Genomic DNA, 27,363 nt, shown 5'->3' with positions numbered 1-27,363 from the left:
TATAGTATACATAGATTTTTTTGGCATGTGCACAGCTTTAGGCTTTCATATGCAAAGCCAGAGTGGAACAGCATCACACAGCCAACATACAATATCTGGCTATTTATTCTGGGTTTGCAATCAGTCAAATTGTTTAAATTATGTACAGACAGAATGTAGCTGTCTGATCATGTATTTTTACAAGATTAATGGGATGTTGCTCAAGTTGCTCATTTATGAGAATTAATTCAAGTGCTCAGCTTTAAAAAATAAAATAATAATTTCAGCAATGGGTCATTTAACCATATTTCTGTATTTCCTTCTTTCCCATTTTACTCTGCTAAATGTTTCTTGCCATCCATCTTTTAACAAAGCAGACCTGTGAAAATAATCTGCCTTTGTAGCATTGTTCTGAATCAGGTAGAGTTGACCTCATACTCAGCAGCAGATGTAGCATTAGTCTGCAGAGGCTTTGTTACTTTTTAAAGCTTGTTCCTTACTTTTCTCTCACTCTCTCCCTTACTCTCACTTTCCCTCCCTCTCTCTCTTTCTCTATCCCTTTCTCCTTACCTCTCCCTCCTCCATTTCTGACAGGCCTAGTTCTTTTGTTGTTCCTTTTATGGAGCTCATTACCCGCAGACATCAGCGCTGAGACGTCACAGATAATGTAATAGAGGTCACCTGATACTCTGCTCCAGTGTAACTCTGAACAGTTTGTGTCAGTAGTGGCCATGTAGACTTGTGATTATAGTTTTCCCTTTCAACTTTATGTCACTTATCGGCTTATACTGCAGTTGTAACAAAGATTTCAAAGGTACTAATCTGGACAAGCTTTTAAGCCCAGGACGTTTGGAGTCCCATTCAGTTGTCTTGTTTTGGTTACTACAGCAGAGTGTTGAGTCTGATTTAGAATTTAGATGTAAGTTTTAGGCTGAAACTGTTCTACTTATGGGTACATATATACATTTTAAGATTGTTGAGTTGAATCTTGTGTTACCATGGACCACTCATGCTTCCCTAATATATGCAGTCCTATTCATTTTGATGCCACAGTAAATCCTATACCCTCTAATGCAATGGTTACTTTACCCGAATGCCCTTCCTAAAGTATATGGAGACTTGAAATGGAGACTTTTCAAATGGATGCTTGGCGGTTAATTACCACAGCTTGTTTATTCATTTCCAATGCTGTGTGGAACAATTCCTCTTGGACAATGCATTGTGGTCTTATAAACATATTTCGGTACTTCAGTAATCTTTTTTGTTTTGATCTGTGACAAAGCACTGTGGTCTTTTTGTGCATTAAGTTATATATACTGTGGGGTCTCTCTCAAATAAATAAAAAAAACTCAACTTTGATCATTTAAATTAAAAGACAAAGTAACGAAACACAAACATTTATGAGCTTATATGGACTTAAGCTTGGGCCAAACAGTTGAGTGGACAAAACCTAAACTCAGATTTTGTCCTGTTAGCATGCACTTTAAATACAGCATGTCCTCGCTGACCTTTTGTGCAGAAAACCCTCTTAGTTACTTTGAAATCTGGAGCATTTGTTTGTTTTTGCCCACTTCTGCTGTGAACTGTGTCCTTTTTACTTGGGCAGATGGAGCAGGGTGGTGCAGTGGTGGAGGAGATTACAGAGTTTCCAAACCAAGGGAGGAGCCTCAGTGCACCACAGGCTAAAAAAGACGCTGGCCACAGCCCTGTCATCCAAGACTATACAATGAACTGCAAGTAGGACAATGGCACAGCCGGGTGGAGCCTGTTAAAATGTCACACAACAATAGGAGACTAAAACTCTTAAAATGGCTAAAAATAATGTGGCTAACTGTTTAGTCTATAAAAGTGTGGGAAAGCATAGACGTATTGCTTTGATTGTCCTTTAAAGGTGCACTATGTACCTTTGGTGGGAGGTCTACTACCTGCTTGTCTCCATGGAGATGTTACTTTTTTGCCTGGAATATTCCATGGTATGGCATTGAATGTATCTATCATGCATTTATTCAATTGCAGGTGTATTTATCGGTCTAAAATACCGCGAAAAAAATATAAATCAGACTGTGCAGGGGGCAACTTATCCTGGTGTCTCGTGCTCGCCTCCGTGGGAATAGATAACTTTAACGCCATACTGTGGAACATTCCTAACATCTCCATTCAGATGGACCCTCCACCAGGACGCATTGTGCCCCTTTAAGTTGTGTACTATACTATTACATATTACAAGACATACTGTATGTCTGTACCATTCACATTTACAGATGGTTCATCCAGTTCAATGTGCGCCATAATTCCATTGGTTTGTCCTTTGTAGTGTGTGTCTCACTGCAGCTAAGTAACAGTGGATGTCCTGTTGAGTTCTTTTGAGGTCTATGTTTGTAAAAATTGTCTCAGACCAGGTCCTGTTTCCACAAATACAGATTGGCGTGAAATACACAGATCAATCATTTAGAAAAGGCCAGAGTCTCTTTGTGTAAAAAAAAAAAAAAAAAAAATGAACACAGTGGACTGAGTCAGAATCAACAAGTGAAGCTGCTGTGATTGGATCGCCTGAAAATTTGATAGCTGTTTTATTTGTTTGTGTTTATGGGGCCAAGCTCTCCTGAATTTTGAGATAGTCAGGTTTTTCAGGTTAATAGATTCCACCACTTCTAAGAAATGTCTAAAAATGTTCATGTCTTGTTTAAATCTTTGATCTTCCTTTAGGGCACTGTCGGACAGCATGATCATCCGCATTCTTTATCTCACCTTTAAATCACATTGCCCACTCTTCTGTCCAAACCATCTCACTTTTGGCTTGTTTGACTTATATTGGTCTGTATCCAAAATCCAAACTGCCACGCTGAGTCATTCCTTTCCTATATCCATCCTATCTCTTAACTACAGTAATTTGCTTTGAGTATTCCACCTCTCATCCAAGAAGTCAATTTGTATTTATTTATTTATTTATTTTTACATATTTTAAAACCTTAGTATCAGAAGCATGTTTTCTGTTGTTATGCAGCCCTGATACCACATAGAAACATACTTTATTAATAACATATTTTACCTCCTTTTAAGGAATCAAAAGCCTCCTACATTTGCTCTGTAGTACAATTGACCCTCTCACCACCAGCCTTTTGACATTTTGTGCGCGCCTGTTTCTGAAAGTCCATATTGACGTCACCATTTGAGAGAACAATCACTCGTATTTCCTTAAGTTAACAATAATAAGTCAGACTTGGACTATAGGTGCACTGTAATTGCTGGGGGGAATGTAAACTGCAGAAATCAAAGACATGTGTGGTGTTGGTAGAAGGAAACTGACCGAATGCTAATGGTTTAATGCTGAATGACAGATGTAATAACCCCTCTGTAATGCGTTTGAGAGTCTGGGTTTCATTTGGAGAGGCATAAATGTTAAAAGGCAAAGGACTTTAAAGGGTTCACCGATCACTATAATAAACCTGTCAATTCTGCTCCATACATCCTTGTTTCACTAATAATAACAGCAATGTGTCTTACATAGTGATTTTCTCAATGCCACTTTTGTATAAATACTTTCATTCATTATTCATTTGCTGCCTTCTTTCACACTTCTTCTTCTTCTACCTCCTTTTACCATACTTGACTTTTTGAATAGTTTTCCCGAAATCCCTAAGCAAATGTCCATTATATACTGTACGTCTTGAAATGCCAAAACAACGTGCCATTTAAAATAACTGGACCAAATCCGAATGCAAAGTGTGGTTGCAGTTGTAGCTTGTTTATTTGTTTAACCTGGCACCAAAATGTCTGAAATGCCAAGGATTCTGTTTTTGGATTGACATTTTCAGTTCAGCGAGCAGTTCAACATCACGACTAAGCCTGGACTTCGCAGAAACAGGTCACTATTGTCCAGCGTCTGAACTAAACTCTGCAATCAATGCAGCCAGTGTGGGAGTTTCAGACTCATCTTATGACCCAAATAAGTGGTTACCCTATTATGAAGCAGGCTACTTCTCTCAATTCAAACAAGAGAGTCTGAGAAATCAATTATCCAAACTTGAATGTGAGGGAAAGTGCTCCAATACTGTGATTACTACTATAATTTGGACAAAATCACTGGCTTTTTTCTGACTCCCTATCCCTGCTTTTAACCATGCCAATTACATGTAGATGAACTTGGGGGATTTGTGCTTGGCCGAGATAATTGGTGAAAAGTGAAAATAAGATTCTGAACCAGTGTACTGTTTCCTGTAATGGAGAGCCACATAAGTCTTGGCAATTTCCCCCCAAACTCAAAGGTTGGTCATTCAATTCCAACTCGAACTAATGCCAACTGTTGATGTGTCACTGGGCACAACTTATGGCAATTCACCCTCCTCATATTCTATTTTCTGTTGTTGGACGAAGGTAGTCAGTTGTCCAAAGGAAGATTAACTAAAATGCTTTAATCCATTCTTAGTTGCTTTCTATATACTAGCCAGAGCAGCAAAAGATCAGGATGTTTTTTATCACCGCCTTCTTAACATTTGAAATCCTATTCCCCCAGTCCATATTACTGTTGTGCTCTTATTTAAGACACTTGAATTATCTTAATCTGATTGGTGATCATTGGAGGTCGGGTTAGATAGACAGCTGTTTTTCTGGCTGGTTCACTGGATGTCACTTGAACGAACAATGCAATAAATCACTGACGGATTAGTGTTACATGTAATTATTTATTATTTTATTTGTGTCATAGTGTAACAAAAAAACTGAACAAAACAATATTACACAGTCTCTACAGGAAACTTCGAATTACCCTCACATTGTATATTGTGTCTTCTTCTTCGTCTAAATAAAAGATGAGAATTTGTCCTCTCTCTTATAACACAGTCTCAATCAGCAATCACTCCTTTCCACTAATGAATTATTGTTTTGCTTTGCAGCGCTCCTCTTTTGTGTGTTTTGTGGATTTTTTTTAATTCAAAAGAACTGCAGAAAATCTCAAGTGCAAAAAAAACCAGTTTGTTTTCTTATTCAGCAAAGCATTTCTTGGGTATTTGATTAGATCGTTTTCTACTATGGACCATTTGAATTCAGTGCATGTTTTTTTTTCCACGATCCCTCTCCTCGTCACTCTACAGCTCTGTCTATCAGCCTGTGTATCTCTCACATACCTGTATGGAAACTTAGCTTATACAATCCACCCACTGTACTGCGCCCAGAAGTGCAGAGTCATGCCTGAAACTTGTCTATTCTCCTTTCCACAGATACGGCTTCCTGGCGTAATGGATGGGTGACCTTGCTGCAATCTGATTGGCTAGTCAGACCTCTGAGTACTTCCTGGTCCAAGCTGCAGTGATGGCCAAGAGTCCAGAGGTGAAGCTTGCAGTGTTTGGGAGAGCGGGAGTTGGCAAGTCAGGTAAGACAGGACTGATAAAATGAATTCAACCAGTCAATTCAAGAAGTATTTAAAACAGAGCCTGTGAAATGTGTTATCTTGTATAATATAAAGAAATTGGCTTTAAACTGAACTGTGTATTTAATCGCATTACACTGAACTAGTTTCACTGTTCAATCATTGCTTTTGGAACACTTTATATTGAACTTCATGGAGAATAGGGCTTGATACGCAATTCATTTTTCAATACCAGTACTGGATTGCTCTCGCTGCCCCCTGCTGGCCTTATTCATTTCAGATATGTTCGGTACTGCAATCCACTTCATCGCTACATTACAATGATATTTTATCTCCAGTTTTACTTTGGTTGGTCTTTTGGCTCTATTATGTGCGGCGGACCAGTGACTCTTAATTGCCACTTCAGTAAATGTGTGAGTGAATGTGTGTATGGCTCTATTTCTAACTAGTTGTCCTCAGTGTAACCCACCTGAGGCAATCGCTGTATTACTTTCAGTCACTCTCCATGTGATAAGCAGAAGATTAAGTGAATTATCGTGTTAAATGGACTTTTTACGGTCTTGGAATTGAACAGTAGCCAATAAAACTCTTAACATCTCCACAGTATGAGACAAACTCACTGAAAACAGGACAGTGCTGACTAAGCAGACAAATACATCTGGAGTTTCTTGTTCACTCAGTGATTTAAGACATTATTTCTACAGAGAATTTCATCTGTTTTCTTCATTGCTTATTTATTAGTAGTTAGATACATGAAGATGTACTCCTCAAATTGCAACAGTATTAAGATTTGCCCCTAATCCAATGTCTGGCCCTGTGGGGGGGGATTGCAAAACAGTCTTGTTTTATTCCCCCTTTTTATTTGCCACTGATCTGCTTTGTGGATTACATACAGCCAATGTGTATCAGCTCTTACTAAAAATAATGAATTAAAAAGCTATGATACAAAATGTTCAAAGGATATGCTTTGAACACTTTGTAACAAATAGTACAAAGTGTTGATTAGAGATAGACCGCGATAGATTTTTCCATGACCGGTGCCGAAACTGATTGTTTAGATTCCAGAGAAATCGATGTCCGATAGGTCTGGCGATATTTACTATACGATATATACTACAAACTCACCTACAGCCCTTTTTACCACAAACCTTTAAGAGAGCAGTGTAGTTATGTTTTGTGCTGTTATTTTTTTAATTCTGAAGTGTTCAAATAAAGCTTTATATGTATTCTTTAGGCAGCAGGCCAGCCAGAACAAAATCTCAGCCTGTGCTGGAGATTTAAGGCCGATAGCTGATGCACTAAAAAGTGCTAATTGGCCAACCAATATATCTGTATATCTCTAGTATTGATTTGAATTTTGCAATTATGTCAGGCTTGTATCTCATTCCCTTGTCCCTTAGGCTTTAAGGACAGAACAAGATGAAGTGTGAAATTGAGGAGAAGTGTCGAGAGACTGCAGTCTAGACTCAAGGCATAGACTTTGCAGCAGGATAATGGTTATTACACCTTTTTCTTTTGTTATCGCCAACTTCTGATTATACTAATATTGATCAAATTTTAATAAAAATGATTTCCACCTCAGAACAAATGTACTGTCCAGTGTTGATTAAACTGCTGTCTGAATCCAAATCTACTCCTGGCTGCTGGCTAAAATAATTGACAGTGTTTTTTCCTCACTCGATTCTGTGGTCTCCAAACATGCTGCTGCTCTGCTCTCACAACAGTCGTTTGGCTCTTGTTGGAGTAACCGTAGGAGGTTGTTTTGGTCTGGTTTTATGTCGTCACTCCCACTTTTAGATCATCTGTGTTTTTATAGTTTATCTTCAGCTTCTGCAGCAGTCTCAGCCCTTCTTGTCGACACTCCCCAGTGGCAAAACAATACCACAGAAACATATGTCTCTGTTTGGCAATGCACCAAGATGTTTGTGCTTAAAAATACTTATTCCCAAGAGCTGCCTCCTTCTGTTTCAACATTTCAGTTTGCTCTAAAATGCGTCTGATTTGATTTGCATAGAATGATTTCTATTGTCATATCATGAACATTTTAAGAAACAGCTTGTAGGAGAAACATTTTTCTTTGTCATGAAACACAAAGGCCATACATATCAAATAGGACATTTTAGGTCATCCCAAAGTTTACTTACTTACTTCTTCAGATCTGGAGCTATGATTGGAGTCAGGAAGAGTACCTAGCTGGATGATGGGCCGAGGATGCATGTTTAAATTGAAAAAAACAACAACAAAAAAACAACAATAAAAACAAAGCAAACAATAATGCCTAAACATTTTAGAGAATCCTATCAGTTCAAGAATTGCTTTGCTATGAGGTGAAATACTGCAGCTTACCCAAACAGAATCTTTATAAATGTGTTTCATAAATACACATTGACTCAAACACTCCATACAAAGAGGTTTTTTTTTTCAGAATAAGTTTTATTTGACACATTGTCACTTGCCTCTATGTCATGTTGCCGCATAAAACAATTAATAACGACTGACTAACTAATTGGAGAAAAGCAGAGTCAGTTCTGTGTTAAAACTGCTGCTGTACACACAGTGTACAAACAGGCTGAGCCATAGGTGTCTAGATAAGTTTGAATGGTGCTCAGGTTTAAACTAATCCATGGATTATTTTCTCTCCTGAACTCTCTCTTGCTTGACGTGTGTGGGCTCGTCTTTTATCTCCGAGCGCGACTGGATTTTCACAGGGACATTTGTGTCGTGCAGAGAACAGCATTGCTCTGGTACGCGGCGGGGGACAGCGCAATGTTGTGACGTGAATGTACAACTCCACAGGCTCAAACTCATCTAAAATATAACCTTTAAAGCTCACACATGCTAATGAGACTGCCCACCACCTGATGGAAATGCTAACAAGGTGGAAAGGCATTAAACTCTAAACCAGTTGTGATTATAGTTTAGTTCATGAGGCTGTGACGTGCTTTTGTTAGTTCCGTCGTCGTTCAGTGGAAGTGGAATAAACAAATACCAGAACACTGTGAAATGGCATTTAGGTGTGATTCATGTAAGATTTGAATGAGTGACTGAATATTCATATATTCAAATACCAATGGAATAGTCAACATAAAACAGTTAGCCCTGCCCATAGACTGTATATATAAATGGGTATAGCTAACTTGCTAAATAGGAAATAAGCATGGGCGTGCTTTTGGGTCCGTTGACTCTGGCTCCAATTCACTTTACACTGAAAAATTCTCACCCCTTTCTTTTGTAATTGCTGCAGTGTGCCTTGTCATTTTGTTCATATTGACCCTACATGATGCTGGTGTTTTTATTTCACCATTTTGTCCATAAATCAAGATATGAACATTAATAACAGACAAATCAGATGTCTTTTTTCTCTGAGGTCGCTCCCACTAACATTAGCAACAGGTTTGATTGACATCGTTGCTAAGTGCTCGATCCCTGCTAAACCAGTGGTGCGAGCGGGAAGGAGTGTTATCTTCAACAGCCTGGCTCCAGATTACCTGTTTGGTTTCTAATGATAGTTGCAGTTGGAACTCGGCTCCAAATTCACCCCTGTGATCGATAGCCTCGCAGAGCCCACTTCTTTATACAGTCTATGGGCCTGCCTCAATAACACATTTGCACTATATAGGCATTATATTTAAAAACACTGTTGTAATTGCAACACGATTTTTTGGTTTGCTCAACACTTCAGTTCACATATTTCACGTCTGTGGACTAGTGTAAACCCAAAAATGCACTCATTGTTTTGGTAGGGGCCTGTGTTAGTCTGTGGGGTAATTAACTTTACAGAGTGTGAAGTTCAGCTTATAAAGTATGTTGTCTCGTTCCTCCTCCTCTTCCTCCTCTGTCTGTCCCAATCACAACAATAACAGAACAGCAGCAGCAGAAGCCAACACGTGTTACGCTCAGATTTACTCCTGTTTACCCCAGACCAGAGCTGCAGGCTGAGGAGATCAGGATCATGCACCAGTGAGGGCAAAGCTGGGGGTAAAAACAGCCGCCCGGGGGCAAAAGAAACTCATGTCCGGTCTGCTTAACTCACCAGAGTCCTGTGTGCTTATGTCATCACCAAATTCAAAAACAGTTCAGTGTTATACAAGGGGCTATACTGAAAAACTAAAATGTCAACCCCAAATAGATATATGATCTGGGTTACAATTTTCCCTTTAATTATTTTACGTTGATCCAAAATAGTGATGTCAAGATAATTTTCTCAAATAATGTGACTGATGAGATCTTTTACTGTTCTAGTAGACTTTGTTTTCCAGTTCATGCCATAATTAGGGTTCGAGACAGACTCCAACTCTAAAACATTGCAATAGGACAATCTTTAGTTCCCTTAAGTTTCCTTGTCTAACATAACTGACTTTCACTCCTTGGCAATATCCTTGAATAATTACAATTAATGTTATCAGCAGTCCATAACACCGTTACCACATATGAGATAGAACTGTATTATTATAGTATTTGAAAACATCTCACATCTGTTTCTGCTGAAGGACAAGGACTTTAACCATTATTTAAAAATGTAAATTGCTATATATACCTAATTCATTTCATGGATGTAATATTTTAAACAAGTACAATTTTTTATTTTATTTTATAAACTTTAAGTATGTATGCTTCATTTGCAAAGCGCTACATGGACTAGCCCCACCCCTCATGTCTGTCTTTTTCAAACCCAAGACTTCAAGTGGTCCAAAAACCAGGGCCTCATCCAGAGGAGACTGTGAGGTCCCCCACAGAAGAACAGCCTTTGGGCAGAACACTCTCTCTGTGAGGGCCACTAACATCTGGAACAGTCTTCCTCTGCATATAAAGGAGAGCCCTACACTGATCAGTTTTAAAACACAACTGAAACTATGGCTGAAAACAAACCAGTCATGTGACCACTAGACTTTTGCTTGTATTGCATGTTGTATTTTTTATGTATTTGCCTGCCTAGGGACTACAGATAAAACTAGCGTTGTAGCTAAAATTCGGCATATTTACATCTGTTCTATACTGATGTTCATTAATGTGCATTGTCCCTATCAAATAAATAAATAAAATAAAATAAAAATATCTGTCTCACATGAGTTCAGTCTTCACCTTAAATGATCCATATTTCAGTGCAGCAGATGTGTACCATTACCATTTGTGACCGACATTTTTGTGAGAGCTGATGATAATTGTGGACATTATTTCCTGTTCACCCAGCGACTCAAATGACTTTTAGTCAGTCCAAACCACCTCTAAAATCAACTTCCTTTGGAGCTCATGGAGGAAATGAGACAGTATTAAAATAATGAATGGAATTGGGAAGGTTTTAGTTACTTTGGGTCATATGAACTTAGTATTTGACCCTGCTGCCCTTTTGACTGTAGTGAGAGTTTGAATGCTTGATTATGAGAATATGCAGAATGAGTCACCAGAACACAAAGACACAGGGGTCCACTAATCAGCCTTTAGAGGTGGGTTTTAGAGAAAGAGCTGAAAAGGTGACAGATTAAAGTGGTACTTTTCAAAGATTTTAATGGTGTTATCTAATATTTCAAATGTCATTTATTTGTTACTTAACAAGTAATTATTTTGAGGAAATATTTGAAAGTGCAAGGTGAAAATTATAATTATGCTGGAATGTGTCTGGAATAGTACCTGTTTTCCAGGTTAAAACATGTACAATATGTCAGAATGAAAACAAACTACAAACTACAAACAGGTTCCAAAATTCATGGGATTCTTGTATTGATCAGTTCTTATTTCAGTCTTCTCTCAAATGTTAATGCTCCTGTAGTTAATTGACAGAAATAACTCCATGTTTCAGGTTGGAAAACAGATACTATTCCAGATACTTTACCGCATAATTATAATTTTATGGGTACGTATTATAATTCTAATCATAATATTAATACTTCTCAGAAAAATCTAATTGGGTACAGGGCCTTTAAGTATACTGAAAATACATTTATGTTAACTCACTTTTACATTTGAGACATGCAACAAAGTTTCAATATAGAAGCTGTGTCGAACAAAAGCCCGCAAATGTGAATATCTTAAAGCAGGAGGAACCTCATTATTTTCAGTATGTTGAGTATGTTGGAGAGGGTTGTAACATAGCAACAGAGATCTGCAAAAACATAATACAGCAAGGTTGTTTCTGTGAGATACTTGAGTTTGTGATGGGGCCAAATGTGGATCCATGTCTCCTCTTTCCTCTCTGTATGCCTGTGTGGATTCTACTCATCAGAAAATCTTTCGGTTGGGTTCATGTACAGTGTTTATGTCTGTTTGTATAAGTGTGTGTGACTGTGTTTGTGTTATTATTACTGTCCAACTTGACTTAAAGGTTCTGTATTACGCAGAATCTTGTGAGTTTTAAGCCGTGTTAGAATGTTATTACCTCATCAAAAACATACTTGGAGGTGTGTTTAAGTAATTCTTTATTATTAGTCTGTCTACATCCCCAAAGCTCAAAATGCTCTGTTACACCTTGTGATGGTAGTTTTCAAGTTAACGGCCTTTTACCTTTTGTTTAGTAGAGATCGGAAATTAAAGGGCTCAAATTATCCAAATAATTGTAGCGAAGGTGTATGGAGTTTAAAAACACAGTGGAGCAGAGTGTTTTCCGTATGAGAGAAAAGGTCAGCCCAAATGTGTTAAACATGTGTGAATGAAACAAAACACAACTCCAGATGTGTTTGTGATGAGGAAACAGCATATAACATAGATCAGAAATAGTCTAATGTCGGCCCTTTAAATTGTAAATACTATTATATCAAATAGTAAAAGAAAAATTCAAAAAATTTGTTGTGCAGTTGACAGATTTGAATTTTTCTTTTACTATGGATCATACCGGGATGACGTCTGTTATATTTAATATTTTCCAATTGGCCCATTATCGATCATTTCTGACATACAGACTTTTTAACTTTTAGACTTTAAAGTTGTTTTTTTTCAGACAAATTTCAGTTTTAAATGTGTATAAATGATGTCGTCTCAGATTGATGTGTATCAGCGGAATATCAACAACCCCGGTCCTCCTCCACAGTGCGAGCTAATGTAGTGGGCGAATGGTTTGAATGGACTCTATTTTTTTCTGTATCAAATCCTTTTCTGTTCCTGATTATAATACTCCTCTCACCTCTGATTGTTTCTATTATATGCTGATTAGAGGCAGAGCCAGTGTTGAAAATACTCATTTAGTTCAGAAAGAGACGATAATGGACTGGTATATCAGACGACAATAGCAATTATGTTTATATTATTGTGCAATTTGTTCTTACATTATATCCACAGTAGAAACAGAAAGAGCAGCTACTCAAATATCATTCAGAGGTGAAACAATCAGTCGGCATTAATCAATACATTTTATACAGGTTGACGGGCCGATTCCAGCTCCCACAGATGAATGCTGTCGTTGTGTCCTCGGGCAAGACACTTAACTCCCTCCTCGCCCCCAGTGTCTGCGTATGAATGTGAATGGATGAATAGTTCCTTGATGTAAAGCGCTTTGAATGCCTTTCAAAGTAGAAGAGCGCTATACTTACCATTGATGTATTGAAAAGACACTACAGTGAATCAATCCAACAGTATAATAAGAACATTCATTTTGGAGTTTTGATGAAAAATGTCCATTCTCTGCAAAGAAAATAACTCAAGAAATCCAGAGTCACCATTGTTTTGGCTTCTTACATGTCAAACGTGTATGGCCTTTTTGCTCTCCAATTAATATCCAATTAAAAAAAAAGAAAAAGAAACTGATTAGTCCAGAATAACTCAATACTTTTAAAAATATCTGTAATAAATCTTTCAGCTAATAAGAGTCCTATTAGCAACAGTCATTTCCCTGTTATGGGAGAGTTTTAATCACTACTTTATTAACTGTTATGTATAGCTAACTGATTACCAATGGGGTTTTTTTTGTGTTTAATTCTTATTCCATCCCACACGCAGTATCACACCGTTTATAACTGTATCAAAGTGTTACTCATCCACTCTGAATCAATGCCGCACACAAACTACTCACTACTTTGGGCCAATAATACCAAAATTATCACCTACGTCAGTCAGGAGAGCCCTTCTTCCTTCTTATTTCCTCTTTATTTATACCACATTTTCTTTATATACTTTATATCTTTGAGTTTTTGAAGGCCAACTGCCCTCCTCTGCGCTAACTGCCCACATTCTCCAATTCACTGGCATCTGTCTACACCTCCGCTCACTCATCATTTGAACTACTTTTATTGAGAAAATAGGATTCGTGTTTCTGGAGTCCTACCAGTTCTAAATAAAGCCAGAGTCGTACGTCATCGCTGCAGTGTAATGGAGCTGCTATTGAGAGAAGTGTTTGTGACAGAGCAAGGCAGCCCTGATCAGGAGTGGTTTTGTTTTGTTTTTTTCATAAAACTAGTATCAAATGTCAATACTGAACATATAGTATCTGGCCTTTCCTTAGTATTGAAATCAAGTTAGACATTTTTGTACATTACACACATTATATAATCAGATGTTTTTACTATGTTTTTTACATTTGTATGTGGATGAACAGGTTTCAGTGGATAACAAAAAACTTCACTCCTTTGAGCGCTACTCTACAGGTGTTACAAAATCAATACCATTCACACTGAAAACCTTGCACTGTAAGACCACATGCTAATCTTATGGAAACTGCTATTATTCTGTTGAAAAGTACATCATCTGAAGAGTGTCTTTTCATTGTAGTATCAAAAGTAACATTACCTTAGTGCCTTTTCATGTGAATCAGTATCACTCATACAGTAAAAATAACTGTATATGAATATACCTTGTGGGGGATACATTGGCAGTGCACCTCTAGTCCTGGCTGAATGGATGACATGCTCAGTGGTATTTTTAGCACACACCTCCAGTCTCCATCTCTGTGTGGTTGCTGAGCACTTCCTGCTGCAGGGCTGTCCTCCACCTCAGCCTCTGACTCATAGAGCTAATGTAACTTTGTCCTTTAAACTGCAACACTGTATTTTCTTCTATTACACTTTGCTATAGCGGAGTTACGTCTGTGAGTGTGGACTTATTTCACTGAAGCTTCATGTAACCTTGTACAGACGTCTTGTTTAGCAGTGGAAGTGGATCTATGGTGGGTGTTGTACATGGACTTACATAAAAAAGAAAAAAAAAACTCCAGTTTCATACATAGCATACATACATAGTCGGATGGTCTCGATTTCAAAAACATCATTTAGATGGCTACCTTTGGAACCTTTTCTTTCAAAAAGGGACTGAAACATGTATTATAGGTAGAGTATGTAGCCTGTGTTTTTACTATTTTTTGAAAGATTCTACAATAACAAACACATACGTACATGTATTTTTTCTCATTCTCACCTCTTGTTTGCAGGTGCTGAAGTTTATGTTTTGAGTATTTAGATCTAAGAGTTTAAGCCAGAATTTTGGCATTGAAACTGTCAACCCAGGTGTGAGATTCATGTCTCCTGCTTTCTGATTGGATAATCATCTTGAGAACCAAAACACCAAATGAAAACACCAACTTCTTGGCCATCATGTCCAGTTTTTGTAACTAATAATAAATCAACATTACAATTGTTATCAGTAAAATCATTATTTAATTTGAATTTATACCTCGTATCTGGGGGACACAGATAGGCCATGTAATTTGAAATACAAATACTACACACTGTCCCTTTAATATTCCCTCTCCCCCTTTCTCCTCTTAAGTTCACTCTCTCCCCCTCTCTTCTCTCCTCTCTCTCCCTATCTTCTCTCCCCTTGGCCCCCTCTCTCTTCTCCCCCTTTCTTCTCTTCCACTCTTCTCTCCCCCTCTCTTCTGTTCCCTGCTTCCTCTACCCCTCTCTCCTTGTCCTTTCCTAAAGGGCAGGGATGTGTGATCGCACACGTCCATCCTGTTTCCCACAAAATCACAACATGATCCTCGGGTTTAAATTTGGTGCGTGCATTGGCCACGCTCCTCTCTGGAGATTAACTGCTTTAAAAACTCATAACAAATCCATTTTACATTTATTCATTTTGCCCTTGAATGTTTTTATTAGCTGAAACAACCCTTTAGGGCATAAACTGCCCCATATTTAATTATAAACTACTTTTGGTTAGAACAAATTGTCTTTCCTGATTTGTCATTTTTGTGCTGCATTTAAATTGCATCTATTAGTGCAACAAGTGAACATACTGTATAAAGACCAAGTAGACCTTCCAAACACACAAACAGATCAAATTAAACAAATACATAAATAAATCTTACTACCGTATTTTCTGGATTATATGTCGCACTTTTTTCATAGTTTGGCCAGGGGTGCGACTTGTACTCAAACGTAACTTATATGTGAAATTATTCAAGTATAGAATTTCACATCTTCATTATTGTCACACTGGAGACTCTAGGCTTGTGTAGCAGGTACACAGCCACACAGAAGAGCCCTTTCATCTACTTCCGGAGCAGGTGGAGTTATTCAGAAGCAACACTGAGGATGAAGAATTCTATGGATTCCGTGATTTGGAGTGAGATCGAGACTAAACTTGTTAGCTTGTTTTTACGCTTTATTTATCTGATTAACTGTTAATATCTTACGTTAACATACCAGACACATATTCAGTTTGTTGTCTATGCTTTATGCAGTTGAATAAATATGTGTTATGCAACGGTTGATTATACATGTTACAGTTCACTTGTTTGACCAATAGATGGTGCTGGTGTGTTTGTAATACCTGTAAGAAAATGTACTTGACTCGTTTTCTTTTATACATTTCATATTTAATTTCCCCTTATTTATTTCCCCTTCATTTATAAAACCATAAAGGTGATAATTTTTCATTTGGAACAATGTTGTAAATGTTTAGTTTATCATAAGTCTAGTTTAAGGTTGCGAAAACTGCATCCTGTTTTCCAGTTCAGCCTTTTACACTAATGCGAAGTCTTACCCGACAGAGCACTATTTAAGAAAAAAAATATAAAGTTTTTGGTTCACCGGTTTCTTTACTAGCAGGCCAAAGTGGTATGTATGTTTTCCTTGCCTTCATATGCAGTTTTGTGTGTATATGTAATATGAGCCAGAGCTTATGTTATATTTTATGTGATGACGAAGTAAGACCACAATAAACATCAGTGAAAGGAACTCTCGTTTCTCACATGTTTGTGGCAAGCCGGCGTATGTTACGTTAGCGTAGCGTATCTGATTAACTGTTAATATTTTACATTAACATACCAGACACTTATTCAGTTTTCTGTCCATGCTTCATGGAGCTGAATAAATGTTGCGTTAGCGTAGTTATCTGATTAACTGTTCTATCTTACGTAAACATGCCAGACAGTTCTTTGTCTATGTGTTACATTAGAATGCTGTACTGCTAGTCAGCCTGCAGTTAGCTATTTTATTGTTATTATTATAACTTGCCTTTAAAGATAAAATGTCTGTTCTTGGTCTCGGATTTTGTAAAATAAATTTACCCCAAAAATGTGACTTATAGTCCAGTGCGATTTTTATACATATATTTTTTTCTTCATTATTATACATTTTTTCACTGGTGCGACTTATACTCCAGAGTGACATATAGTCCAGAAAATACGGTAATACATACATCATTATATATAATCTAAGAAACAGAAAGATTTTTGTATTAATATTATTGCAAATGTGTATTAAACAAACATGTCCCTAAAGATATCTCTCATAAACCATACTGTCTGAATCATATAGCCTTCTGTTCCCTCTCCTCGTCAAGGGCTTTTCACAAGAATGCAAGAAATTACAGCCATTTTCACATTTTCTCCTACTTTTTCACTTTCTCTGCAATCGACAAATCCTTATATGAAGCAAAAGTAGTAAAGTATTGTACGTAAATACACATTTTAGGTATCTGTACTTTACTTAAGTACATTTTAAAGTGCATACTTTTTACTTTTACTTCACTAGATTTGAGAGCAGGTATCTCTCAAATGTAGTGAAGTACTTTCTACTCCACTACATTTTTCAACTGGACTGAAAAAGTATTTTTTATTATTGTTTGAGACCTGCAGAATAGTCTGGGGATTTATTTTAACATGTTGTTTTAGCAAAAAAAACATACATATAAATAAATAAAAACAAAAACAAAAAACTATTAATTTAATCATTTCTGTTGAACAAAATTCAGCATAAATCTTTATCAAAATCACTACATTTGTTGCTTTATAAGAGCTCAAAATCTGTGCAAAAATACTTTTACTTTTTCCTCTTTAAGAACATTTTTAAAGGGGTACTTAATACTAGATTTTTTTCATGCGATACTTTTACTTTGTTTGTTACTCAGTGTTTTTTTGCTCTGGTATCTATATTTTTACTTAAGTAACAAAATTGAGTACTTCTTTCACCAGTGACAAAGTCTGCAGATGAAAGGTGCTCACCTGTGTTATCACGTAGTGTGGTGTACTCTTGCTTTTGTGGTTCAAAGCCCTGAGAAGCCCGAGTTCATGTTGTTTTTGAATGTCTCTGCAGTTCTGTCTCTATGTAGCCTGACTGTGCTCTGTGCATTTCACACAGATGTAATTATAGCCTGCTGTGTCCTATTTTCTGCACCCTAGGGACCACAGTAGCCATTGTCAGCCTGTGGAGCCCACCCAAACTATGACAGAAGGGAGCAACTCACATGTCGAAACCTGATGCAATGATAAGTGTGTTTACATGCAAGCAAGTCATTTGTATTATAATAGAATTGTATAGTTCATTTTGGGCAGTTTCTGGAGCACATCTAAATACAACCTGTGTGACTTTTGCATATTCACTGCAAAAAGGAATATCCACCATGGGCTGATTTCAGTTTTATATCAAGATAAATTGCTTTTGAAATTAGGAAAACAACTTCATGATTGTCTTGAGATAAGGAAATATTTTGAAACCAGTAAAAATAATATATTAGCATATATCAAAACAAGTTACAAAACAAACTCAAATTAAGATATTTTCAACTACTTAAAACTATGATTCTTGCCAAATTTCTAATCTATTCCCTTTTCCCTATGCCTTTGAAACCAGTGCTAGTGCCATTGTTTGCCTTTCTATTAGTGGTTCTGTTAATATTGGTAGAGATGCTAGGATATATGACTGTTTTAATCCAACTGCAATACATTTTAAAACCAAGCCTAGAGCAAAAAATATGTGTTCACATTTTATGCATGATTATGTAAATGGAAAGTTCTGCATGTACCAATTTTTGCCATGTGCCTGATGTTATGTTCAGGCAGTTTCTCTTATGTGACTCTAACTTTGGTCACTACTTTGTACTTCCTGAGTAATATGATTCTGAAGTAAGTGTACCCTTGCTTAAGTACATCGTTTGGCTACTCTATCCAATTCTGCATTTCATAACATAAATAATTGATAAATGTAAGTCCACTTTAGTCAACTAGACCACATTAAAATGCACCAGAAATCAAGAAAAAATGTCTAGAATGTTTAAATTTCTCTGGGTGAGGGCCCCCATACCCCCCTTCCTTACATGTTTTTATACTTGTGGCTGTTCCTGTTATGAAAAATTTCAGACTTTTTTGTACAACTGGTTGAGATGATATCTTAATTTGGTCAAATATGAGTACTTGACGGCCCTGAGTGAATGTCAAGTAATATGTCAAGTGAGCAGGTCAACCTGGAAATGGAGCAAAGAACCTCTTTCATTTCCACTTCTAAACCATTGACTCTAATGAAAAGTCACCTTCAGTCCGGAGTTACATAAAAACTCAGCCACAGTTCCCAAAGATGGTGTTGATCTGAGCCTGATGTGATTAGTTCAGTCCAAACCCCAGTGGACCCTGTGTCAGAGCATGAAGCATGGCGCCTGTATTTGAGAGGCTGTCAGCTCCAATTCAACAACTCGCCAAAAGTGAATATAGTAATAGAGAATTTGACCTTTTTCTAAAGCAGTTGAAAAGTACAGGCGTGGGTAAAAACCTGATAATACAGCAAGTCAGATATGATTTTCCTAATTATTATGGCATCTGAGAAGTCATTATTTAGTTCCATATTCTAACCTTAACCCACCCTATATACAAATGATCCCATGCAGTGCTGTTAGAGCCATAGAAACATTTATTATAAGGTACCTGCGAAGGCTGAAAATGAGCTGTTAGTAAAGCTATAGTTACACAAATGACATTCACTGTGGTGGATGAAGTACTCAGTTTTGTAAAAGTACAGATACAGAGGTAAACCCAAGTAAAAGTAAAAGTATCAAATGAAAAAAAAAATCTAGTCAAGTAAAAAGTATTTCACAAAATGTTTCTTAATTTGTTAAAGTGTTAAATGTAATGACACTGATTAAAAATTATACATATCAATTTCTCAATTTTTCTTGAGCTTGAAAAATTTTGTCAGGATGTTACCGCAAACATGGTAAAAACAACCCCAACAAATCATATGAGTATTCAAGTACTTTTTACTCTTCAGTCCAGTAGAATGTACTGATACTTGTTCTTAAATGTAGTGAAGTAAAAGTAAAAAGTATCCACTGTAAAACTGAATAAAGCACAGATACCTAAAAAAATGCACATTCATAATGCTTTTCTGTTAAAGTTGGAGCAGAAAAGAGCACAGTGAGCAGTGGGGATTCAAATGTACTATTTATATGCATTTTCCACATATGTAGCCTGCAGTATATGGAGCATAGGACACTATAATAGATGCATGTGAACAATCTGAGGCAGTTCATGTAATACTGTTGTTTCCTAAGAATGTTGAATTACATAAACATGGTATTTGCTATTTTGTTTTATTCCCGTTTGGTGGCACAGTTGAACCAGGCTTTGTACACTCTTATTCATTTCAGCTGCTTAAAACACTGCTGCAAATATGCTTTCATCCCAGTAATTTCAATATAACAGAAGATAAATCTCCGTTTATGATTGCACCGATTGGCTTTCTATTAGAAGGTTATAAATGAAGCGATTTAACAGGCACATTTTAAATAATAACACGGGAGAGAGGCGCAGTGATGTCGCTGGTTTAATTCAACCGTGGAGCGTAACAAAAACAAGCCCCAGGCCAAACCAAATATCAGTCTGAATGCCACGCACAGCACAGTAACTGCAAATCTATGTGTAGTCTCTGCCCAGAATAACTGTGTTTTGAAGTGTCTGCTTGTTTGTTGGCAAAATATAATGTTCAGTGCATAAAATGTTGTTTCCTCATTTGGATTCTGTTAGTTCTGTATCTAACTTTCCAGGAGAAGGTTATGGCTCTTGCTTGTCTCCATGGTGATGTTATTGCTTAAATGTTTCACCATTTGGCATTAAGCTATGAGGTTTTGGTACAGGTTAGATCTGTGTAGAGGCGACCACACTCACATCAAGAAAACGTAATAGAAAAAGGAAGAATACATGTTTTTGGGCAATAAAAGTACTTGTAATTGGTCGAATGCAAAATACGTTCAAAGACATACTGTCAAACATCTAGACAAGCGGGTAGCGAATCATCCAGTGGAAAGGTTACATGGTGCATCTTTACTAGTTTATTACTTGCTACCGGTTATTAGCCCTATTCTGTCCACTAGTGCCATAAATAAGACTAAACTGCACTTTCTTTGTGGTGGCACTTTCAGTTAAGTGGAAATTCCATTCATTTCAATGGAGAATTTGGGAAAAAATATTCAGCTAAAATCTGATATAAAGCAGGTTGATTTGTGTAAAATGTTTAATGGTCATATGAAAAAGTCAAACAATATTCCGATTCTCTGGGAGGCATTAAAAAGTTATATATGGACTACAGAGCCTCTAGTTCACATGTGTCAAACTCAAGGCCCGGGGGCCAAATGCGGCCCGCCATGTCATTTTATGTGTCCCGCGACAAGGTAAATTTAAATGAATGACTGTCTTAAAATGTCAGTTTATCAGGACTTACGCAGTTACACAGACATATTTTTTATATCTTTGCAAATTTGAGACAAACCATTTTGCTGATGTGGCCCTTGGTGAAATCAAGTTAGACACCCCTGCTCTAGTCCACATAGAACTTATTTGCCATGGACAGCGCCGTGCAAAATAATACAATCTAAATGACGAAGGTAGCACCCACGGCAATGTCATAGTGTCACATTTTACCAGTCAGTGTTAATCTGATTTTTGTTATTCAGAATCCAATATAGTTTGATGATTTCTGTAAAGCCCAGTTAGGTGTCTGATGCTGTGCCTTTGGTCCATGCAAAAATATTTTAATTAGGATAGATTTATGAATGGGATTTTTAAAAGGGCTAAATGTGTGTCTGTCCTGTGAGTTCTCTGTGGTTGTTCAGATGAAATATGTAGCCTCTGTCTTAATTAAACAAACATGGCTAATCGCTAATTATCCAGACTCAGAACTAATAATTACCCCTGACTACAACAGAGCTGCTCTTTTGTTCACTGAAGAGATTATTCAATACAAAACATCAGATGTGGTATGTGAGGAGCTTTCAGCATTGGAGTGAATATTAATGCTCTGATCAAATAATCCTTTTTGACAGAACAGTACAGACAAAAGTATCTACATTGTGCATCTCGTTTGGCACCACAGGCGTGCTATCCTGCGTACGCATAATAGCCAACACAAGACTGACTTCAAATTCGGTAATAGATGGATTGCTTTGAAGTTAGTGATTGATTTAAAATGTTTCTTTCATTCCTTTGTCTTCCATCACAAATTTATCTGTGCATAAATTTGTATCCTTGAACTGCTATTTATTACAAGCAAGATTTTCCCATTTATTTGTAAGCAGACAAAAATTACTGGTTTAATCGACTTGAAATTCGGTTTAAATCATGGTAAATGGTGATGGGCAAATTTTTATATAGCGCTTTTCCACCTTCAAGTTACTCAGAGCGCTGTTAAATGTGTTCTTATAATATTTTGAATTACATTTACTGCAACAATATTCTTATGTTTTGTTTTGCAGAGCCCATCATTTCACATATTTCTTTGCAATCCAATAAATCAAAAAACACCCCAGTCCATCTGACCACTTCCTGAGCAGGAGGTCAGCCACTGTTCCCAGCCTCGGCACATTTCCCATGATTCCTTTCACAACAAGGCTCTCCCCTGGGCACGTATTCATCCACTAACACCAAACCTCTCGGCTCCATAGACGCACGTATTCATCCACAAACACCAACCCTCTCTGCTCCATAGACGCCCAATGCCGTTCTTTCATTATGGTTGTCTGGGAGTGCCCACAGTGCCAGGGGAAATAACCATGTCACTAAATATAAGTTTCAACTAAATGTTTTTTTTATCATGTTGGTCCCAGTTCAGATCAGATAACGCTGCACTAATCAGACTACATCCTTGTTTATTCTTGCTGAGATGTGAAGGGCTAGAAGAAGAAAGGATATGGGAAGTGGAGAGTGGACTAACAATAACACACAAGGCAGCAGACAGTAAACATGTCAGCTCCCATAAGGCAAACGTAGCAGGCTATGACAGACAAGTGATATAAAGTAGAGACAAGGAAATATTATTCTGAATGGACCCAGCTCGGACCCAAATATGTTCACTTGTGTCTTTGATCCATCAGTTCCTCAGCTGTCAATCATGTCACTTGTATGTCACTTTTTAGATAATAGACTGTAATTTTCAACTCAAAATAAATGAAAGGTCTAATAAAAAAGCTCAAGATCATTCTAAAACTGTTTAGGAAAGGTAAAATTGTGTGTTTTTTTGGGTCAAATCTTAGTTTAAATTAGTATCTGTTATAGTATTGATTAGTGTAAGATACTTGACAATCCTGCTAATATTAGAAGAAGCCAATTGGAAATAACCTGCCTCTCTCCTCATGAACAATATAATGGGAAGATAGACTCAATGGCACATACATAGAAAGTACAAAGTGAAAATACAAATACATCACTTTGAATTTCAGGCTAAATTGTGACTTAACCTAGAACTAGACCTGGACTGGACCAGTACTAAACCAGGACTAGAACAGGACTAGAACCTAATCTAAATCAGAGCTAAACCAGACCATACTGACTCGACATCATTGAGTCGGTTGATGATGTTGCATTTTTTTTAGCCAATGAAATTATTTTATTAAGATTATGGGGTTTTATATGCACAACGGCCGGGTTAGCTTGAGTTTTTGGGGTGATGGGACACTTTAATCTGGCTTTTCATTTATGAATATTCTGTTTCCTATTCATCTGTGTACATAGTTTTCCCCTTTCTGTAGGTTCATTGATGTGTCTTCAGTCAGCCAAGTATTTGTTTAGTTGACTACAGCCTAGAGGGGATGCAGTCTCATGTTAATAAATAAATATTTGTGGTGCATCCAAACAGGCTGATGATACACTGTAGTAGGAATCAAAGCTTAGACTCCTCATACAATCACATGCAAGTTTATTAACATGTACTACAATTTATAAGTAGTACACTTGAGGTTTTGACTCAGTAACAAGTGTTGATACTGTTCCTTTGAAGACAACTCTCCCTCCTTGTGCCTCTCTTTGATTTTCATTGTTGATCTTTCTTTGTACTTTTAGTGGGAGTGATTTAGTCCAGCAGCAGTAGCCTGTCTCTACACATGTTCAATGATTTATATCCAGGCTTTAGTTCACTGTGTCCGCCTATACGCCTCCATGGGCAGGGCTCAAAAGACCACACACATTTTCTCACTTTCTCTCCAAGCAGCTGCAAATGACAAATCAATATGTCACCACAAAGATACAGGAACAAGAAGCCTATTCTTAAGATGTGTGATAAGGGCTGTCCAAATGGATTACAGGTTATTATGTCACAGCTATTACTGGAGCCTTAGAAATAATCAATCTTTGCTAAGGTTTATAACCAGGATTTGAAGATGGCACATTCCTGGAAGTATTTCATATGTGAATAACTGAAGTCTAACGTTGAGACTTGAGCTGCCCAAATTTCAGAATTTATTCTTAGAATGCGATCAACAAGATTCTGCAAAATTGGACTGACATTAACAAAGCACCGCAAGCTGTTTTTAACATTACTATCCCACATGACTTCAAAATTATGTATCTGGGCCTCAAAATTCCTGCCATAGACACGATAAATGGATATCTTTGGAGCATGTTTTTGGCAGCGGAAAATAAGGCCATTACGGAAAAATGGATGGCGAAAAACTGCACCAACAATCAAGGACTGGATGTATTTATCTATGGCTCTAAATTACAATTCAGATTCAAAAATGGAAAAATTACATCCAGACTTAATTGAAAAACTGACCTTTTTTCATAAAGTTTGACTAAATGGGACATTTTTTTTCATTTAAACTTATTTCATAGGATTATTTCATTTTTGTGTAATTACTTTACTCTCTGTGTCATATTCCATATTTTCTGTGTTTTAATTTTTTTAAATGTTGGAAAAATAAAACTGAAGATTTTAATTTTTTTAAATTATTATTATTTTTTATCTGTAAATTCCACAGATAAAATAATAATAATAATAATATTAATTCATAATTAATTCAAAATAATAATTAATTCAAAAACACACATACATGGAGAAAACAGACTTCACTAGAGTGATGAATGAATGAGTGAAAGTGAGAATAAACACCACCATTTTACAATTATTGAGTTATTGACACCATGACCAAACTATTTTCATTCATTCACATTGTCTAATAGACCTACATTATCATTACTCTATCATATGACCTTTATGAAATCAAACTTTTTGAAAATTACAGGGAAAGAAATTACTTTAGGTTTACTTTTTGGCCATAAATTTAATTGAATAACGTAATTATTATTTTTTAGTTCTTATAATTGTGACCTGAATAATCACAATAATAACAACCATCCCTACTCCAAGCAGAAATGCATGCTCTGGAGATGAGCCTCCTACTGTGAGGTGAATTGCCACCAACAAACTAATAGACTTGTGTATACTTAAGCAGTTCCAGCATGACTGGGTAACCTGTTGCTTGGCTTTTGTTAATAGCTCAATAACGCATTGAGTTTATAGTTGGATTTACAAGCAGCAGATTCCTGGAAGCTCACCGGTCCTTTACAATCCTTAATAGCCGTTTGGGCAGCATCTCGTCTGCATTTGTCTGCCTTCTCCTGACAGTGGAGCAATAAAACCCACTAGCTAACTGCTCATGTGGCCAATGATTCACTCCTGTCTGTTCAGGTAGAGAAAAACAGTCCCCCCAGCCAGAACCACAGCTAATTTACAACAGGCTCGCAAACATCAATCTACAGGCACACGCTACGACATCACTCAAAAGAGACAGAGCACAGAGCCTCCAAAGACTGTTCTTTATAATGCTGTGATATAACTTATGGACCTACCAGACCTATTGTGTTCGCTGTTGGAAATTTGGACTGTCAAACTAATACTTTATCAACTAGATGTGGTCTGAATGATCTCTGTTATGCTACAGAAATTACAAAGGTCAGGTCCTCCATTTTTCAGACCATAATGTTGCTTTGACGCTGAAAGGCCTTTGTGACGCATGCCTATTCATTTCTCCAGTTACAGAAAAATATGCGAGATCGGATATCGGTTGAAGGATATCGAATCAGCCATTTCAACTCATATAAATTGATTTAATAGAGTGCTTACTGGCTGATTTTGGCTCTTGTATCATAGTATTTGAAGCTTAATTGGCTGTTACTAAGTTTATGCAACACATTTAAATCAGCTTGGATCTTTAGGGTATCAGTTGGTATTAAGCATCTGCAGATACATAACTCTAAAGTAGCATTTCAATATTGATATCAGATAAAAAAAATAAAATAAAAAAATCCCAATCTATCCCAGTGTCCTAATTTTCAGATTGTGTATGCTGCAACAGAGTCCCAGATAAAGCCCAAAACCAGTCCTTCAGCTTGGTGCTCCAGACTAAGATCCTGGTTCAGATGAGAAGAAAGTCTGGAAGGTTTCCCCAAGCATTTAAGACTAGGTTAAATGCAAAAGACCCACAAATCAAATCCAAAAGGCTTTATTTATCCCTAAGGGGAAATTCAGATTGTAGGTCTCTTCAAATCTTCATCTGCCACAAACCTCCTTATTGTACAGTCTTATGGCAGTCCAGAAGGATTAGATTTTTTCCCAATTTTATTTTTTTCTGTGACCACTAATGTTACAGTTTAATTTTGTTTCTCATTATTCCTCGTCTAGACACATCCTGCTAGTGCCCAGAGTCTGCTCAATGACATGCTCCGATCTGACATGTTAACAATAGCAAAGGAGTGGCATGTAGAGGCATGGCACTGGCACAGTGGTGCTTGTTTGACAGTAAAGAGGTGGTTTTGGGACGGCAGGAGGCTGTAGACCAGCGGGGGACTGTCTGATGACCACAGGGAATCAATGGGCCCTGTTCAATCAGAAACACAGCTGGATCCCTACAGGCCACAGGCGCTGCTAAACGCTGCTGCTTTGTTTGCAATTAGTCCCCACATCCTGTTAGTAATGAGATTAGACACCATCAGAATCAAACCAGACCTAACGGCATCTGGTTCAATTCTTAACTTTGCAGCACAGTTAGGAATTGCATCAATATGACATGATAGAGACCCCAAGCTTCAGCTATTTAATGCAACAGGTTTCAGATTGGAAATTGTCCTTGATGCACAAAGAACAGCAGAGCCACCAAATTGGACAGAATTGTATTATAGGGACAAGGGCAATGAAGCGTGAGTGACAGAAAGCTCATGTTGGACGTCTTTTGCCAGCTCTGACCATTGCACATTGTTGTTGTGTCACTATGACACTTTATTAATACACACACACATTAAGATGGGTGTGTATTTGAGTGGTTGGTGGTTGGTGACCGTTATGCACATGTGTCAAACTCAAGGCCCGGGGGCCAAATGCGGCCCGCCGTGTCATTTTATGTGGCCCGTGACAAGGTAAATTTCAAATCAAATCAAATCAAACTTTATTTATAGAGCACTTTTCACACAACAAAAGTAACACAAAGTGCTTTACAAAGCATTAAAATCAGTCCCACCCACCAAACCCACCCAGCCACCCGACAGCCCAACAACCCAACCCCAACACATCAATAATCATAACCAAACAACCCCCCACCCCAACACACACTCCCACCCCCCA

General features: G+C 37.3%; 1 protein-coding gene across 1 annotated transcript in view; it reads left to right on the top strand.

Moving 5' to 3' along the window:
* Nucleotides 1-27,363, top strand: part of rerg (RAS-like, estrogen-regulated, growth inhibitor) — a 56,312-nt gene that overhangs the window by 4,947 nt on the left and 24,002 nt on the right. The window contains exon 2 of the mRNA XM_033989783.2: nucleotides 5,196-5,347. Coding sequence (XP_033845674.1) covers nucleotides 5,287-5,347 — 61 coding nt within the window. The 5' untranslated portion in view covers nucleotides 5,196-5,286. The remainder of the gene's footprint in view (nucleotides 1-5,195; nucleotides 5,348-27,363) is intronic.

The sequence above is a fragment of the Periophthalmus magnuspinnatus genome, chromosome 23 (assembly GCF_009829125.3).
Source record: "Periophthalmus magnuspinnatus isolate fPerMag1 chromosome 23, fPerMag1.2.pri, whole genome shotgun sequence".
NCBI classification, from domain to species: domain Eukaryota; kingdom Metazoa; phylum Chordata; class Actinopteri; order Gobiiformes; family Gobiidae; genus Periophthalmus; species Periophthalmus magnuspinnatus.
This window is presented reverse-complemented; position numbering and strand designations above follow the sequence as displayed.